The sequence below is a fragment of the Mercenaria mercenaria genome, chromosome 11 (assembly GCF_021730395.1).
Source record: "Mercenaria mercenaria strain notata chromosome 11, MADL_Memer_1, whole genome shotgun sequence".
Taxonomy (NCBI): Eukaryota; Metazoa; Mollusca; class Bivalvia; order Venerida; family Veneridae; genus Mercenaria; species Mercenaria mercenaria.
The window spans coordinates 66,827,035-66,845,706 of record NC_069371.1 but is presented as its reverse complement, the minus strand read 5'-3'; the positions used below and the strand labels follow the sequence as shown (position 1 = coordinate 66,845,706).

The 18,672-nt window shown below is 36.5% G+C and overlaps 2 protein-coding genes across 2 annotated transcripts; both read left to right on the top strand.

Moving 5' to 3' along the window:
* The first annotated feature begins 1,967 nt into the window (after positions 1–1,967).
* On the top strand, positions 1,968–16,920 carry LOC128546810 (uncharacterized). The gene is made up of 4 exons (XM_053518164.1): positions 1,968–2,052; positions 13,938–14,748; positions 15,267–15,353; positions 16,778–16,920. The coding sequence occupies exons 2-4, from the start codon at positions 13,938–13,940 to the stop codon at positions 16,918–16,920; spliced, it is 1,041 nt and encodes a 346-aa protein (XP_053374139.1). The 5' UTR covers positions 1,968–2,052.
* Positions 16,921–17,011: 91 nt separating this feature from the next.
* On the top strand, positions 17,012–18,037 carry LOC128546809 (interferon-inducible GTPase 5-like). Its single transcript, XM_053518163.1, has one exon. It carries the CDS (start codon positions 17,012–17,014, stop codon positions 18,035–18,037), a length of 1,026 nt encoding a protein of 341 aa, XP_053374138.1.
* Positions 18,038–18,672: the final 635 nt, after the last annotated feature.

The following is an 18,672-nucleotide window of genomic DNA, read 5'->3' as shown; positions in this document are numbered from 1 at the left end:
CTGGTCTTTTTATCTCTCTCTCTCTCTCTCTCTACCGAAAATAAAAATATTAGAATATTTGAAATTGACATCCAAATATATTTAGTATCTTAAAACCGTGTTTAAATATGAATATTGAAATAAAAAAGACCAGCAACAACGAAGGCAGTTTCTGGCAGAATTCTATATGAGATCGAAATTATCTTTAACTGCAATTACATTTAATACGATATGAAATGTTTAAGGTTGCCAAAGCACAGCATCTCGGCTACTCTTGGACTCAATGTTATTATATACACTGGTCTTTTTATTTCTCTACCGAAGACTAAAATATTAAAATATTTGAACTTGACATCCAAAATTATTTAGTATCTGCAAATATTTAGCTATCTTAAAACCATATTTAAATGTGAACATTGAAATAATAAAGACTTTTTGTAAACACCGCTGCGAACCTTATATGTTACATTTTTTGTATTTAAGCATCCGCTTTATAGTTAAAAATCATTCGTGTTATATCCATATATGGTGATGTTTAATCTGATAATTGTGTCACAAAACAGAATGTTAACAGAGATATTTGATATTGTCGTTCAAGGGCTAGCTTTTATATTTCAGCACGTGTAGATCACATGCCCATTATAAGCCGAAAAGAGATACCTTCTAATAGGATAGCAAGTCAATATTGGCAGGCCTTTCTGTGCAGTTGAGACATAGGAGTTCATTCAATGTCACCACAAATACAGCCACAGAGCCTCGCATTTGCAAAGTAAGCCAACATCAAAAAATAAACTGAAACAGAAAAATATTGTAAATGGCTTGCTTAAGTTGCTTAAAGATCCAACAAGTACATTTGAATTTGATGCAAAAGATGGAAAAGTAGAAAAGGGGAGGAAAGGGTAGGGGGTAGAAAGAGTGTGTGGCGTTTGAGGGGGGGGGGGGGGGGGGGGGGGGGGGTGAAGGGGAAAGTGGAAAAAGGATGAATATTCAAGACAAAATTACTGAGACTGCCTATCCTTTCAAAACTAATAGAAATGTGCTTTTCAATATCAATTATAGTTCGAAAGGAAATATTGGATATGCCTTGATTTACTTGCCTTTGGACAAATACAGCAATAAATAGAGAATATTAGGTTACTGTCTTATAAATGTATATTTATCAGGTGATGTCGGAGAAGATACAAACGTCGAGACTCTAGTAACCTCATATTCTATTTATCCTACATCTCGATTTAAAATCATTTTTCAAATACTGCATTGCAGTAGGTCTTTAAAATCCCAAATATTATAAAATAAAAGCGGAAAAAACAAAGGCTAACTTTGTGTCTTGTACCGACCTCTCTGTACTTCTGAATTTGAACGAATAATTTTACTTTGCTGCCAAGTGAAGTCCAGTTGCAAGTCTCATACCCATTCCCACCAAATAAACAATAGACGCGACTTAAATTTACACACGCCATTACGCTGCTTGACATTAAACATATGCAACCGTTTCCTCGATGCTTTTATTCAATAACATTCTATTCCATAAACAATATTCTTTGATTTCAGTGCATAAAGCTAAAATCCTGAACAAACGCTATAGATCAGTCATTTTCCATTTCTCCGAGCGTTTCCGTTAGAAAACTTTTTCTGGAAAATGCAAATACGGTATGCATACGCTATATATTAGTTACATGATTTCACGTACTTAATAACAACAGTTGCATAGATATGTATTTTAGCAGTTATTCTCAAACACAAGATGGCGTCATTTTGAAAAAAAAATAAATAAAGAAAGTAATCTGGCAAAAGTTTATTTAGTAATGACCTAATAAAGCATTTTTTTTACCCCTACGTTCTGCCTTTTATTTCGCACGAAGGTAGGATAAAATAGGATAAACGTTCAGTTGACTAGCTTTAACACACAACCAACCTTGTTTAATTTAACAATAGATTTCAGCGAGATGTGTGCTTATGTCACGTAAACCTCTCCTGATAGAAGTTTACAAATATTTTCAAAACTGGCTTATAGCAACGTTGGGAAAACGAAAATAACCGGATTAGATTTCTAGGCAGTCATATCTTAGAAAGGTAAAATTTAATTCTTAACCTTAACATTTGATATTTATACTGATTAAAAATATTTTGATACTTTATTTGTCAGTTGGAAATATTATAATATCGAAATCGAAATGGGAAGAGCAATAGATTATGTTAACAAAAAGATCTACTCACTGAACTATTTACCATATTTACCTATTTTAACACATATAAACATTTGTTACGGCTTTGACATTAAGTCTTCTTTGTATCATACTCAAACTGAGGTAAGAGGGCCGAGATTATCTAATGTTAATTTAGTACTTAGTAACGTTTTATAAAGACATTTGGTAAACAATTTCATTTAATTAAGTTATACCTGTATTTTGAGCGTGAATTTTCAACGTCCAAAATCCATAATAAGGAAACCAAAAGTTCATTGGTTGTTATTGGAAAAAATATAAATGACAGGCGCGTAGCCATGGCATCTTTCAAAGAGCACAGAGGTAATATGGGATTTGTGGCAAGGGATATCCACACCTTGATGTATTTTTTATACTGATGGCTAAAGGCAAATGGTGCGTTTCGTCGTGTATTTGGAGCAAAAAAATTGCATGAGAAGTTTATTCTTTCCTTTTTTTATGATATAAAATGTATCATTTTACTAGGTATTCCAGTAGCAGTGCACGTATAATCTGTTGTTCAGTAATCAGATTGTTGGTGGTAACACATTTTCAAACTATCATTATGATTGATTATATCATTCAAGAGATATGTTTATAAGTATACATACGATTGTTGTTAAAACGAAAAACGCGAAATCACGATAACGAAGCGCGAGATCACGATTGCGGAGTGTGAAATTAAGAAACATTCGTGATTTTGCACTCTGTAATCGTAATCTCATGCTTAGCTGTCATGATTTCACGCTTCGAGCTTCATGCATCTCCTTCTTCTCTAGAGATATTTAAAACGCGAAGTTACCGTGGCGAAATGCGAGATAGTTCGAAATCGTGATCTCGCGCTTCATGCAGCACCTGTGCATGTTAGCGAAGCGTAGAACGCGAAATAACGATGGCGAAGCTTGATTTCACAACTGCAAAATGCGAAAGTAAGAAAACTTCGCGATTGTGCGCTCCTGATCTCATGCTCTGCTGTCATGATTTCGTGTATCGACATCGTGATCACACGCTTTGCATTTAACTTCAAACGTAACGAACACGAATTTTCGTTTATTTTTGCTAAAAAGGAATGATCTAAAATGTCCCTTTTTTTTTTATCCCTTCCTTGAGTTATTTAAAATAAAATGCAAACTTGGTTATATAAGGACAAATTTCAATGCCCTTATGTTCATTGAAATAACATATACCCTAATCCAAAAAGTCATTTTCAGAAGTTTTATACAACCGGGCTTTAACGTTAGCATTGGGTAGACACTGTATCAGCAATTATATTGAATCATTGGACAAATATTAAAATCATAGCGTGAATATTGATGTTTCTGAGCGATATCTTTAGGTATTATACTAAAATCTTAATTTGATAATCTTTAAGAATGTTGTCGAAGGTCTTCTGAAATATAATACAGATAATTTAGTTAGGCCATTGAAATATAAATGTTATCACCAAATGCGAAAAAACAATGTATTTATTTCACTTTGATGATTAGTTGTCAAATACTGTAATATTGTATGACTTGCCTGGGTAATATGCGTTAATTATTTGATTTCTGTTTAATTTTATTATGACTATGGAATCATTGATGATTTTATAATTTTAACTATTATAATTATATGAAAATTAAGTGATCATTATTATGCGGGAGAAATCAAGTCTACAGTGTTTTACAAAATACCCTGTTCAAATGTTTTTAGGTCTGAAATCCATTTTTTTCAAGGTTTGATATTGTATTATGAGTTTATAAATCAGTTTGCTATAAAATAATGCCTATAACATTACGACAACAAAGTAATAAAGAATCTCCCGAAAACTGTTATAGTGATTACAGTTGCAATTAAGAACCAACACTGGCAAAGTGTGTCTCACGTTTAAAGTATATTCTAATGACATTTGGTAATAAAAAGGTTTAGGTGTACTGACATCGGCGTAATATATTAAAGTCCCTATGGAGAGTAGATTTTGATAGCATTAAAATCACCACAAATGCAGGTTTTAGCAGTAATCAATGTTTAATAATACATACCAAAGGCGTAAAAGATGGAACTAGCAGCTTCCTCGCATGGCGCTCAACATTGCGAGTATAGAAATAGGACCGGTCAGCCCTGTGTCAGTATTATCTGACTGGGTGGGGTATCATGTCACGTGCTTAGGGCGTGATATTCTGGTGAGACAGCACTATAAAGCTAGGCATTTAGCTTATTGTTACAAGTAGACAACGTCGTTGAAAAATAGCTTGGAATGGGTAGAACAATGGTTTGTGTAAGATTTTATAAATAAAATTGACAGAACATTATTTTAGAGATAATTTATTTAAATGACTTAATTGAGGAAATCTTACGATTGAAATTATCTCTTTATTTTTCTATAATATTTTATTTATTTATTTATTTTTCTTTCTTTTTTTTTTTGTTATTTGAAAAAAATAAAACGTCTTTGGAAATAATACCTGCTGACTTCAAAAGGTACGGTTCCGACACTGTCTAGCTTATTCCGGGTCCAATGGCCTGTCGTTTCATTAAACGCCATCTTGTTATACACTTCACGATAGTAGTGCATTTGTTTGATTACGTGTGGAAGTCTGAGAGCTTACGCTTACGCCATCGTGGCATCAGTTAACACGGTTATGCTAGTAATATGATACTATATTTTTCATGGAACAAATATTGCATGAACAAACAGCACGCCCGAAAATACTGGCGAAAATTAATAATTGCCAGGTCAATACTTATAAACAAACATAATGTCGCAGCACAATACGTGCTTTTCACACGCACCTACCGATAATACGTTTTATAATTCATTCATTTTAACCTTTCCCAAAAGTATGAACACATCGTTACATTACCTGAAGATTCGTTTGTATTTTATTACTCTCAGTCTATTTTCTTCTGTATTCTAAAGTACAGCTGTAATCATACAAAAAATTTTCTTTGCGGAAACAACTTACCTAGAAAAGTAAATACGACGCTCTTTTGCCGTTCCCTACATTTTAGCTTCAAAATTTGTATATTGTAAAACTACAGAGTTTGTTTCCGATATATGAAGTTGCAAAATGATGAAATCTTAAAGCGTTAAAAGCGTTTGACGTTATATGTTTCCCGCCTTTTTATCTGAAGTTAGATTTGGCCAGAATATTTGTTTCCATGAAACCACGAGGTCAGACAAGTTTACACTGTTATGGTGTGTTTATAGGACTATAGGAATGCACTTTTCCGTCCGTCATTCCGTCTTTTCATCTGTCTGTCCACAATTCCGTGTACGGTCCATAACTGTCATTCATGAAGGGATTTTAATATTTCTTGGAACATATGTTTCCCATGATGAGACGACGTGTCAAGCGCACGACCCGGACCCCTGGCTCAAAGGTCAAGGTCACAGTTGGAGGTCAAATGTCAACAGGGCTTTTTTCCTGTCCGGTCCATAACTATGCCATCCATGCCGGGATTTTAATATCACTTGGCACAAATATACCACATAATAAGACTGTGTCATGCACAACTTTCAGACCCCTAGCACAAAGGTTAAGGTCACACTTGGCAGTCAAATGTTTACATAGCACGAACAGGGTCTTTTTCATGTCCGGTCCATAAATCTGTCATTCATAAAGGGATTTTAAAGGTCAAAGGTAAGGGTCATTTCTTTACTGTCCTGTCAATAATTCTGTCAACTATCAATGGATTACAATATTATTTGGTGAGATGACTTCTCATTCGCAACACCCAGAACACTGGCTTAAAGGTCAAGGTCACGTTTGGAGATCAAAGGTCAATAGGACTTTTTTATCAGGTGTATCACTTTGTCGTGCAGACCAGGATTTTAATATCAGTTGATACAAATATTCCCCTGAATGAGACAACGTGTCATGCGCAGAACCCGGGCTCTTAGCTGAAAGGTCAAGGTCAGACTTGGAAGTCAAAGGTCAAAAGGGCTTTTTTTCTGTCCAATATGTAACTCAAAAATCCTTAAAGGTGTTTTAATATTACTTGACACCAATATTTACCACCATGAGACTGTTTCATGCGCAAGAAGCAGGTCCCTAGGTTTATGGGGGTCACAGAAACAAAAGGTTACATACAAGAATGACTTTGTCCGGAGCATTTATTCTTCATGCCTGGAAGGATTTTGATTTATCTTGGCACAAATGTTCACCACCAAGAGAGGGATTGTCTTGCGCAAGAACGTGGTCCCTATGTCTAAGGTCAAGGTCACACTTAGAGGCCGAAGGTGAAATTGAAAAATGACTTTGTCCGGAGCATTTCTTCTTCATGCATAGAGGGATTTTAATGTAACTTAGCACAAATGATCACCACCATGAGGCGCCCTTGTTTTTAGAATTACTTCCCTTTGTTTTACCGTAAATATCTTATATTGTAACATTTTTATGACTTGCTGTAGGGAAAAGTCGAGACCATTTTTTGTGGTATAACATGCACGTTACATTCAATTTTTAGGTGTTTATCTCTACCTGGTAAAGAATTATGCGTGGACTTATATTATATAGATTCTTTTTAGGATTACTTTCCCTTTGTTGTTACTATAAATAACGATAGAGAAAATGAGCCTTCCAGTAGGGGACTTTGTATTGCATGGCAATACTTCATACACTTGTTAACCTTAAGCCTGCTAAATTTCTAAAATGGATGGTCTGTCATTATACCCCCATCAAACATGTTGGGGGCGGGGGCTATATTTGAGTCAGTTTGGCATGCCCCGTCCCGTCGCGTCCTGTGCAGTCCCGTCCCGAAATCTATATGCGTGGAAGAACTTTAATTTAACTTCACGTTATTATTCCTCGAGACCAGATGACGTGTTGAACACATCACCTATGCCTGATGGTCAAAGGTCAAGCTCACAATTCAAGGTCAGAGGTTTTATTTTTGGGTTTTGGTCCATAACTTCTATGAGCCTGGAAGGGTCTAAATGGATTTGATTCAAACTTAAAATAGTTGTTCAACATCTTCACTCATATTATTTGACATAAGGGCCATAACTCTTACAACAGTATTTCATAAATTATGCCTCCTTTTTCACTAAGAATTTCAGGTTAAAATTTTGATACACTTTCACTCTATCTCAGTTATTACTAAATGGATTTGATTCAAACTTAAAATAGATGTTCCACCTTTTCACCCACATCATGTGACACAAGGTGCGTAATTCTGACACAATGATGCATTTTCACTGCATTTCATTTATTACGAACTATATTTGATATCAACTTAAAGTAGTTGTTCCACATCATCACCAGTGGCGTACATTATATGACACAAGGTGCATAACTCTTGCACTAATATTTCCTGAAGTATGCCCCTTTTTGCTTAGAATTATACTTATATAATGTTTTGATACACTTTATCTCTACCTTTCTTATTATATGATATTTTTAACACAGACCCACGCTCTTAAGCAATATTCATCCACCATTGGAGTAATTAAACACTCCAGTGACACTTCTTGACAGATTTAAATGTTCTTGGTACACAGGTGTAGCATCATAAAATACAGATCAAGTCTGATTTAAATTGCACCTTCTTGCGGCCATGTCTTTCTTATGATTGCCATTCTTCTGTGACAAGACGGTATTGTGGGGGTATTCGTAACTTCTGTGACAGTTATAGTTCAGTTTAATTAATACCATTTATTATTATGTCTGTCCCAACTGGTGGAGACATATTGTTTTTGCCCTTTCCGTCCGTCCTTTCGTTCGTCACACTTCCGATCAACAGATGGAGAACCATTTGACCTAGAATCTTCAAACGTCATAGGGTGGCAGGGCTTATGGAGTAGACAACCCCTATTGTTCTTTGGGGTCACTCCGTCAAAGATCAAGGTCACAGGGGCCTGAACATGGAAAAACATTTCCGATCAATAACTGAAGAACCAATTGACGCAGAATGTTGAAACTTCATAGGATGATTGGTCATTCTTAGTATTAATATTGGGGTCACTGCATTAAAGGTCAAGGTCACAGGAGCCTGTACAAGGAAAACCATTTCCGGGCAGTAACTTGAGAACAACTTGACCCAGAATGTTGAGCCTTCGTAGATGATTGGTCATGCAGAAGAGATGACCCCTATCGAATTTGGGGTCACTGCGTTAAAGGTCAAGGTCACTGGGGCCTCAACATGAAAACCCATTTCCTGTCAGTAACTTGAAAACCACTTGACCGACCCAGAATGTTGAAACTTCGTGGGATGATGGGACATGCAGAGTAGATGACCCCTGTTGATTTTGGCGTCACTTCGTTAAAGGTCAGCTTGAGAACCACTTGACCCAGAATGGCGAAACGTGATAGGATGAATTGTCATGCAGAGGAGATGACCTCTATTGATATTTGGGTCACTCTATTAAAAGTCAAGGTCGAAACGGATAGAAAATAGAAATCCATTTCCAGTTTATAACTTGAGAACCATTTGCAGAACCTTCAAACTTCATAGGGAGATAGGAATTACAGAGTAGGTGACCCCTATCGTTTTTGGGGTCACTACATCGAAGGTCAAGTTCACAGGGGTCAGAATATGGAAACTCATTTCCGATCAATAATTTGAGATCCAGTTGACTCAAGATGTTGATACTTCATAGGATGACTGGGCATGCAGAGTAGATGACCTTTATTGACTTTGGGGTCACTCTATTAAAGGTCAAGGTCACAGGGGCCTGAAAATGGAAAACCGTTTTTACTGACTAAATAGCGAATAGTGCAGACCATGATCTTGGTCTGCACCGGTCGTAGAGACGGAATCACTTGCCGCCAGCAGGCTAAATGTTAATTTATTTTCATTATTATTTCGAATTAAAATAGATTTATTATGAACGCTTAACTTACAGTCTTTTTTTCTGAAAGCTTTGAACATCTCTACGTCGCTATTAAAATTAAATGTCATCTAAAACTGTTATTCATTTAAAAAACGATAACTGAATACTAAAATGAAAATTGTAAGTATTTCAACACAACTGAAAATCCGTACATGAATGAAAAAGTAGTCCCGATCTTCAAGAAGGGTGACAAAAGCAAGCCAGAAAACTACAGTCCCGTCTCTCTGACCTCCATCACATGTAAGATATTGGAACACATAATCAACAGCTCAATAATGAAACGTTCGGACCACCACTCAATCCTTACAGACGCACAACATGTCTTCCAGAAAAGGAGATCCTGTGAGACCCAGCTACTACTCACCATCCAGGATCTAGCAAGCACCATAGACAACATGGGTCAGACCGATGTCATCCAGCTTGATTTCTCCAAGGCATTTGATAAAGTGACCCATCAGTGCTTGTTGTCCTAACTCAATCATTACGATGTATGAAACAACATACACAGTTGGATCAGCAGCTTCCTGGAGGATCGCAGCCAGCAGGTGAACATAGACAGCAGTACATCGTCCCAGGCACCAGGGTCCGACAGGGTAGTGTCCTCGGCCCTCTGCCAGGGTTGCCACTCACCTTGAAAAGTCTGAGAATTTTTTTTTTCAAGGTCAGTAAATTGTCAGGGAAATTTCGATAATGATTAGAAAAGTCAGAGAAAAATGATATTCTGAGTCGATGTCCAAAATGTTCAGCGGCTATGGCAGTCTTCAAGCAGTATTTAGAAGTACTTTCAAACACATTTTGGTGTAATTGTGTATAAACATAATTTAGATATGTTTGAATCAATTTCGCTTGTATGCCCCTGCCAAAATGGGGGAGGGGGAGCATTTAGTGTTACCCCAGTCCGTTTGTGTGTGTGTGTGTGTTTGTTTGTTTGTGGTTTCGGCAAATGGTGGTGTTCGTGTTCGGGCCATTACTTTGATATACATAGTCCGATTTCAGAATAATTTCATAAAAATGATAAACATGAATAGACAATGTGCCATGTGCAAAACCATATCACTATCTCAAAGTTAAAGGTCACAATCCTTTCACTACATATATACTGATAATGTTGTTTTTGTGTCTGGTCAATAACTTTGACATGCATGTTCCGATTTCAAAATATCTTGGCACAAATGTTCATCATCATGAGACGGAATGTCTTGCGCAAGAACAAGGTCCATAGGTCTAAGGTCAAGGTTACACTTAGAGGCCAAAGGTCACATACAAGAATGACTTTGTCCTGAGCATTTCTTCTTAATGCATTGAGGAATTTTGATGTAACTTGGCTTAATTGTACACCATCATGAGATCGAATGTCATGCGCAAGAACCAGGCCCCTAGTTTAGAATTACTTCCCTTTGTTGTTACTATAAATAGCTTATATTGTAACTTTTTACCTCACCTGAGCTAAAGGCTCATGGTGAGGTTTTGTGACCGCTCAATGTCCGTCGTGAGTCGTGCGTCATGTGTCGTGCGTCGTCCGTCCGTCAACATTTTCTAAAAAATGTATTCTTCTTGAAAAGCACCGGACAGAATTACATTAAACCTCACAGGCATGATACTTGGGTGATCCCCTTTCAAAATTGTTCAAAAAAATGAATTCCATGCAGAACTCTTGTTGCCATGACAATCGAAATTAAAAACTTTAAAAAATTTTCTTGTCCAAAACCGCAAGGCGTAGATCCTTCATATTTGACATATGACATCATCTAATGGTGCGCTTTGAACATTGTTATGCCCCACTTTGAAGAAGGAGGGGCATATTGTTTTGCAGATGCCGATATGTCTGTCTGTCGGTCGGTCAGTCTGTCGGTCGGTCGGTCGGTCGGTATGTAGACCAATCCGTTTCCGGATGATAATTCAAGAGTGCTTGGGCCTAGGCTCTTCAAAGTTGATCGGGAGTTTGGTCATAATTAGCAATGTCCCCTATTGATTTTAAGACCAGTTAGTCAAAGGTCAAGGTCACAGTGACCGAGAGCAGTTAAATGGTTTCCGGATGAAAAAATCAAGAACGCTTAAGTCTAGGATCATGAAAATTGACAGAAATGTTGGTCATGACCAGCAGATGACACCTATTTGAGATGAATATGTCAAAGGTCAAGGTCACAGTGACACAGAACAATTAAACGGTTTCCGGATAATAGCTCAAAAATGCTTTCGCGTAGCATCATGAAAGTTATCAGGGAGATTGGTCATATCCAGCAGATGACCCCTATTGCTTTCAAGTTCAGTAGGTCAGAGGTCAATGTCACAATGATCTTGAACAGTTAAACAGTTTCTGAATAATAACACAAGAACGCTTGGGCCTAGGATCATGAAAATTGATAGGGAGGTTGATCAAGACTAGCAGATGAGCCCTATTGATGTTGAGGTCAGTAGGTCAAAGGTCAAGGTAACAGTGACCCAAAACAGTTATATGGTTTCTGGACGATACTTGAAAATGCTTGCTCCTAGGATAATGAAACTTGATAGGGAGGTTAATCATGATCAGCAGATGACCCCTATTGATGTTGAGGTCAGTAGGTTTAAGGTCAAGGTCACAGTGACCAAGAACAGTGAAACGGTTTCTGGATAATAACTCAAGAACCTCCAAATATTTTAAGATCAATAGGTCAAAGGTCAAGGTCACATTTACCCGGAACAGTAGAACTTTTGTATACAATTACCAAATAATTTCTGTTCCTATTGCAATTACTGAATGCATCAAGGGGGGGGGGGGGAGGCATTTCGTGTTCTACGAGTTCTTGTTCAAATTATGCCCCTGGGGTGAAAAAAGGATCCGCCCCGGGGGTCCAAAATTTTACATAGACTTATATAGGAAAAGACTTTAAGAATATTCTTGCTTGAAACTGCAAGACCTATGCTTTTGATATTTGGTCTGTTGCATTTGCATTGCCTTGTGGTCCTCTACCAAAATTGCTCAAATTATGCCCCTGGGATGAAAAGATGCCTTGCCCTGGAGGTCCAAAATTTAACATAGATTTATATAAGGAAAAAAATCTTCTTGTCTGAAAGTTCAAGGCCTAGGCCTTTGATATTTGGGATGTAGCATTGCCTAGTTGATGTCTAATAAGATTGTTCAAATTATTCCTTTGGGGTGAAATCCCTTTGGGGTGAAAAGAGGCCCCGCCCTTGGGGTCACATGTTATGTGAGTTATACAGAAATGAATGCTTCAAAAATTATCAGATCATATTTCCTAGACTGTTTGATTATAATTACCTGATGACCCCTAGATATTAGGGGTCACCTGACTGTGACCTTGACCCACTGACCTACTTTCTTGCCTTTTTAAGATAAAGCCTCGAAATTTACAGTTTAGCATATCGATCTTAAAACTGACTTTCAGTGACCATAAATATGACCTACTGACCTACTTTCTAATGTTTTAGCATCAGTTTGCCATTTTGAAAATATGGCTCATATTGTTCAGGTCAGCGATTCAGATTCATCATGACCCTTTTGTTTGTTTCAGAGTTACAAATAAAAGAATGAATATTTCTGTTATTGTTCTTCTCTAAGAGTGTTGTGTGCTAATAAAACAGAAGTACTGTTGAACGTTAAGATTTAAACTGTCTTCTATAATGTCATATTTCTATAGTTGTCATTATCTTGGATTATTTTTTCATTATAAATAGTTGTTATAATTTTCTAGTTATCTAGAAAGGACACCAGAGATGAACGAAACAAAGATGTGTCTCTTTTTACAAAAATGCAAGTACGTGTGCACGAATACGAATCATTTAAATTTTATTGTAGCTTGGAAATGGTAAAAGAATGGTATAAAAAATGATAAAAAAATGTCAGTGCATTATTTTTAGAGCTAACTCATGTAAAGGACGGGAAATAATTTCTTTCGTCGGAAAAATATCAGAATTGAAATTATCTATTGTTCTGTTATATAAACACGTCTTTGCAAATAATATCTGACGTCTTCAAGAGACACGGTCCCGACACTGGCCAGATTATTCCGGATTTAATGGTTTTTCGCTTCATTAGATGCCGTTTTATTATACACGTCATGAAAGAACGTAATGACTTGACGTCAAAAAGTGTAACGTTTAGCGTTCTGTTAGGTGGCGGTGAATAATATCTTCTTCACCTTAAGAGTATACCAGTTTCTCACCTTAATTTGTGTTCTGTCATTTAGAATGTGTGATGTGTACTCTATTATCGCAATTGAGAAATACCATTTTGTTTTGTAACATAGGCTTCAAATTACCCGCATACTGTTTGGTAGAATTTTTTCAACAATTTTTGCATAGCATGAGTTATATGGTCTGAAAAAAAAAGGTTCAGTGAGTGAAAATAAGCTTTAGCAACTGTTGCAAAAGTGGACCGAATGTTGATTTTGAAATTTCTTTCAGAAACATTTCAACTCTTTTCTCCCTTCTGCACAATACAATAAGGATATCTGTCACCAACTGTTTACCACCAGTCACTTTCGCAGTGCCCAAGTTTAACGGATTTTTAGAGAAAAAAATATTCGCCGAAAATGTGCAAACGAGTCGCATAAATATGGCATATCACAATAACCTCTGAAGTATTGATGCAATTATTACAGTTAAACATTTTATATTTACTTAAGTAAAGGGGAAGCAATGCGAGTTTTGCTCTAGTGGTTGCTCGAATTATGTAATATTTTAAAATTGAACAAATTAAAAAAAGTAAACATTACTGCATGTTTAACATGCTTATTTATGTAAGATCTGGTTTTAACCATAGGCGAAGCATTGGGGACAAACAATAAAGTAGCGACGCCTATAGAAACCTTCGAAATTCACAACATCAACGTCAATAACGAGGACTTAAATAGTGGTGACTGACTGTATTGTATCAGCCTTCTCTTATTTCTCTACTTTGATTCTTTGAAATAAAACGTAATATAGTTATCTTCTTTCAGATGGCTACAACCGACAATGAATACTACTGGCGAATATATCTTCTTCATCACGAAGGAAGTACCCTAATTTCAAAACAGGTGATTTCAAGAGAGGTTGTAAAATGTGGAGACGATATAGATAGTCTTCTGTTGAAAAACAAACAACGATTAAACAAAATTGTAAGTACCTCAGAAGCAGATATATTATTTCCAAAATGCAAGAAGACAGATACTGAACAATGGGAAGCAGATCTTTTCCCACGTGTTATTTTAACCTTGTTTAGCAAAACATTACCGCAGACTGAAAGGCAGCATATACGGGGTATTCAAAATGTGCAAAAAGAGTTCGCAAGTTTGCCTGAGCCATCCTTGGATCCTGAAACATATGGCGACCTTACAGAATCTCTGTCAAAAGCACTTCGAGAATTAGCTCGAGCACTCAGCAAGGGAATGGAGACCAAAATCACTGAGTTGGTAAATGATTATATCAACCAGCCGTTTAATGTCGCAGACATGCTTAACAATATTCAGAAATTCAATTTGCGGAAGAATATAGAGCAGAAGCTAAAGATATATCTAGTAGAGCGTATGTCTGTGAGTGAAGAGGAGACAGGTGCCGGCGTAAATGAAACATCTCAAGATGCATCTCCGCCTGCCAAAATAGAAATAGCCAGAGTTGACGTATCTGAAGGGACGCGTGACGCCCATCCGTCTTTGAGTAATGAAATTACAAGTCCTGATGTATATGAAATTCCTCGAAATACAGCCGAAGTCCAAACAGACACGCATCTTGCTTCAGCAAATAAACACGAATTTGAAAACAAGTCTAGAGGTAATAACCTTTAAATTTGGATTTTCCCTATAACGAAACTGAAGTTGGGATATTTTTAATTGCTTCTTTAAATCTTTACATCACGTGAAAACTATGCTTAATTTCATCGATAATTCTTTTAAATTGAGCATTAATGTATTACATGGAAAATATGCTTAAACCAAATATAATGTCAAATAGTAATGGTCAAAGTTGCACGTATAAAATACTTTGATAAAATCAGAAAACTTATGATTTACAATATATAATGATTTAAAATGTAATTAGAAGTTTCATTATACTGTGCACCAACGCCCATAAACAAGCTAGATGGCTTCCTAACATGAAGCGTTCTTCATCTAAATTTAGGTTTTATGCCACATTTGTGAGGGCAATAGATTTTAAGCCAGCAGCTGAAAGCACTCGGCTCCGGAGACCCAACTTATAAAGAGATTCTAAGTAAAATTTACAAGAATACATGAATATATATATATGTTTTTTAATGTTTTGACAAACATATACTCTCTTATTTAATTTAGATACTGAAGACCTTTCTTGTGGCGGTAAAGACGATGCTAAAGATTGTGCAAACCCTAAATTGGGAAATGGAGGAAGCAGCGAAATAGGTAAACATTCCATTTGATTTTTATTTATCGTTAACGTCTAATATGCTCAGATATATGAAAAGAATATGTCACGATGCAAAACCAAATCCTTCTGAAAATAACTAACTGACACATTATTTCTTCGTTTAAGACTGAAGAACAGTTGAGTTATAGAAAACAATTGCATCATGAGAGTACAGATAACATTTAACACTCAAAAGAAATTTGAACATTAGCTAGTATTTGTTTTAATCTAACATGGAATTCTGAACAAAAAATACACTAAAACTTTTGAGTCCCCTTTTTCACTATGTCATTTCATTATTCCCAGACAACTTCGGGTCTTATTTATTTACTTCACAACAGCGAGTGTTTAGTGCTGTGTGGCGGCCGTAAAAAGTCGCCCCGACTTCATCTCAGTGTTGTTACATTTTCTGGTCCTTCGGGATCATTTATTACAACTCATTTAGATTTTAAGATTGAATACTGCTTAAGCCGGTGCTTGGGGGCGTGGGCAGTGTTTCATTTTACATTACTGCTCATGAACAGACTCGATCAAACCGAGTCTGCAATTTTTACTGTTTGCCTTGTTCTCGGTGCTTCCGAGGGATCTATTTTCAAGATTGATTTTATTTACTTCAAAACAGCGGGTGTTAAGTGCTGTGTGGTGGCCGTAAAATGTCGCCCCGACTTCATCTCAGTGTTGCTATATTTTCTTGTCCTTCGAGATCATTGATTTCAACTCATTTAGATTTGAAAATTGAGTACTGCTTAAGTCGGTGCTTGGGGGCGGGGCGGGGGTTGGGGGCGTGGGCAGTGTTGAATTTTCCATGAACTGACTCAATCAAACCGAGTCTGCAATTTTCACCGTTTGCTTTGTTCTCGGTGCTTTCGAGGAATCTACTTTCCAGATTTTGTTTACGTGTCTTTATAGCACATCACGTCATATGTTAACGAAAAACATAGAAAAATCCAAGTCAGTGGTAGTCTGCACAATAAACACTTTCTTTCCAGTTTCGATCTACCACCATTCGAGTTTAACTATCACGTGTCTCATTTCATGCAGAATGCGTTCTGTCAGAGGAAAGTTTGATCAAAGCATCCGTTCTTCACGACATTGCTCAAATTTGGAACAATTAGGATCTACATGTATTTACTTTAGACTTCATTTCATTACACCACGGAATTACATTGTTTGACCAAATCACTAACCTTATTCCTAATGCATGATAGTACACATATATAATGTACTTAGCTATACCTGAACATGTATTGAAATTGTACTTTTTAAAACATAATGCAAAATAGTTTTAAAACACTTAAACTTGTCAATTTATTTTAACATAAACTGTATGAAGTAATTACTCATATTGTCATATATGAAAGTTGGATCTAATGTACCATCAAAAGACAAATTTAATGAAGACTTTCTTTTCTCAATTTAGTAATTTATGCACGAGAAAGTTTGCCAGCACAGGAAATACGCCACGAAATTCGACAAATGCCACACACTGATTTGGGGAAGAACCTGAATGATAAGGACATTACAAAGATGGTTACTGATAAATTAAAACAAATGGGAGCGTGAGTATGTCATTATTGCAGTTTTAATACGCCCTGGAGTCGGGAAATCAAGCTTCATAAATGCAGTTAGAGGCTGTTTTTCAGAAGACGACCCTATGTATGCCCCTGTTGGACCAACTGAAACAACTTTCCGAGCAAAGTCGTATCCACATCCGGAGAACAAGCGTCTAAGATTTTGGGACTTACCGGGTATTGGTACTGATGCATTTCCAAGGAATACATACACAAAAGATGGAAAAATAGATTTTCATTCCTACGATATTTATATCATTTTGGCATCAGACAGGTTTACGGAGGATGAGACATGCCTTGCTGAGACGATCGAGAAGGCCGGAAAAATCTTCCTGTTTGTCCGTTCAAGAATTGATATACATTTAGACAAATGTCATGATGAAGAAGCTGTGGTAACAAAGATAAGGAAAGAATGTCAGGAGAAACTGAAAAATAGAAAAATAAAATCAGAAGATGTTTTTCTAATATCAAGTAAGTTTTTAAACCGCAGGTGTCTCGACTTCGAAAGATTATTGCAACGTCTCTTGGTTAGCCTTCCTGCGTTGAAGAAAGAAGCAGTGATGTTTTCCCTACAATTCAACACAAAAGAATTCATAGATGCCAAAGAGAAAGCATTACAATCAAGAATTCTAAAGCTTAGTTTAGGATCTGCAGTTGGTGGTCTTGTTACTATTCCAGGTGTTTCGTTACTAATTGACATAATTTTGATTGCAAAAGAACTAGACTTCTATCGTAAGACTTTATGTCTTACTGAGATGGATCTAATTTGCTTGGCCAATAAGACAAAGAAAACGGTCGAGGAACTAAAGAAAGAATACAATTTGAAAACGTTTGATACATGGGCATTTGCCAATGAGGACGCCGCAAAACTGACTACTATACTCGGTCCAATTTTTAAGCAGATTTCCATGTCAGAAACAGTAGAATCAAGCGCTAGACTTATTCCCATGGTTGGTTCTGCCATCGGGGCTGGGATGTCTTTTGCAACAACAATCTACTTCTTGAGATCAAGCCTGAACATGATGGTAGAGGATGCCAGAAAAATGATTCACATCCTCGTGGTAGAAACTGGCAGTAGAGTTTTTCAGCCGAAAGGTGCGCGCCGGTAGACGTCGCATGAAAAAAATACGTCAAATGTAAAGATACTTTTTGAGATGGTTTCCTGGCTGGTTTGTGATTAAATAAAGGGAATGAATACATGAACTTGCATAACTATGGTTATTATGGCAACTAATAAAATTTATAGATCTTGAGATATAGATATTTGTACAATAGCATCTTCCAATAGACTTGCATGAAAGTAGTACAAATAGTGCCCCTGTGGTTAAAAGTTGCACGGATAAATGTTGCCTTGCTGCGGTTTGTATAGACGTGATTGCTGTTAAACACAATGGTTGCCATATCATTTTATCCAAAGGTATTACATCATGCGGCTTAAAAGGTAGAAAAGGGCTACAGCCCAATGAAGTTAACTTAGAATTTCAATATAAGATTACCTTTGGCAAACACAAAAACAACAAATAGTATTTGCATTCCTACATTCTTTTAGAAATATTTTTAAATCCGATACGCGATTCATAACCCACAAGAGAACTTGTAAAATATGTCAGAAATAAAACAGGAGCTGTCCGTAAGTCAGCCAGTGCTCGACTTGTTCAATTATTGTCCTAGAAGCAGGAATATTACCCTAAATGTTAAAATATCTATAGTGTTTCAATCCAATATCTGTATTAGTTTTGGAGAT

Coding starts and splice junctions, on each gene's coding strand:
- LOC128546809 (XM_053518163.1), top strand. CDS start 17,012: ATGTATGCCCCTGTTGGACCAACTGAAACAACTTTCCGAGCAAAGTCG.
- LOC128546810 (XM_053518164.1), top strand. CDS start 13,938: ATGGCTACAACCGACAATGAATACTACTGGCGAATATATCTTCTTCAT. Junction 14,749..15,266: donor ATTTGAAAACAAGTCTAGAG/GTAATAACCTTT, acceptor TATTTAATTTAG/ATACTGAAGACCTTTCTTGT. Junction 15,354..16,777: donor TGGAGGAAGCAGCGAAATAG/GTAAACATTCCA, acceptor TTCTCAATTTAG/TAATTTATGCACGAGAAAGT.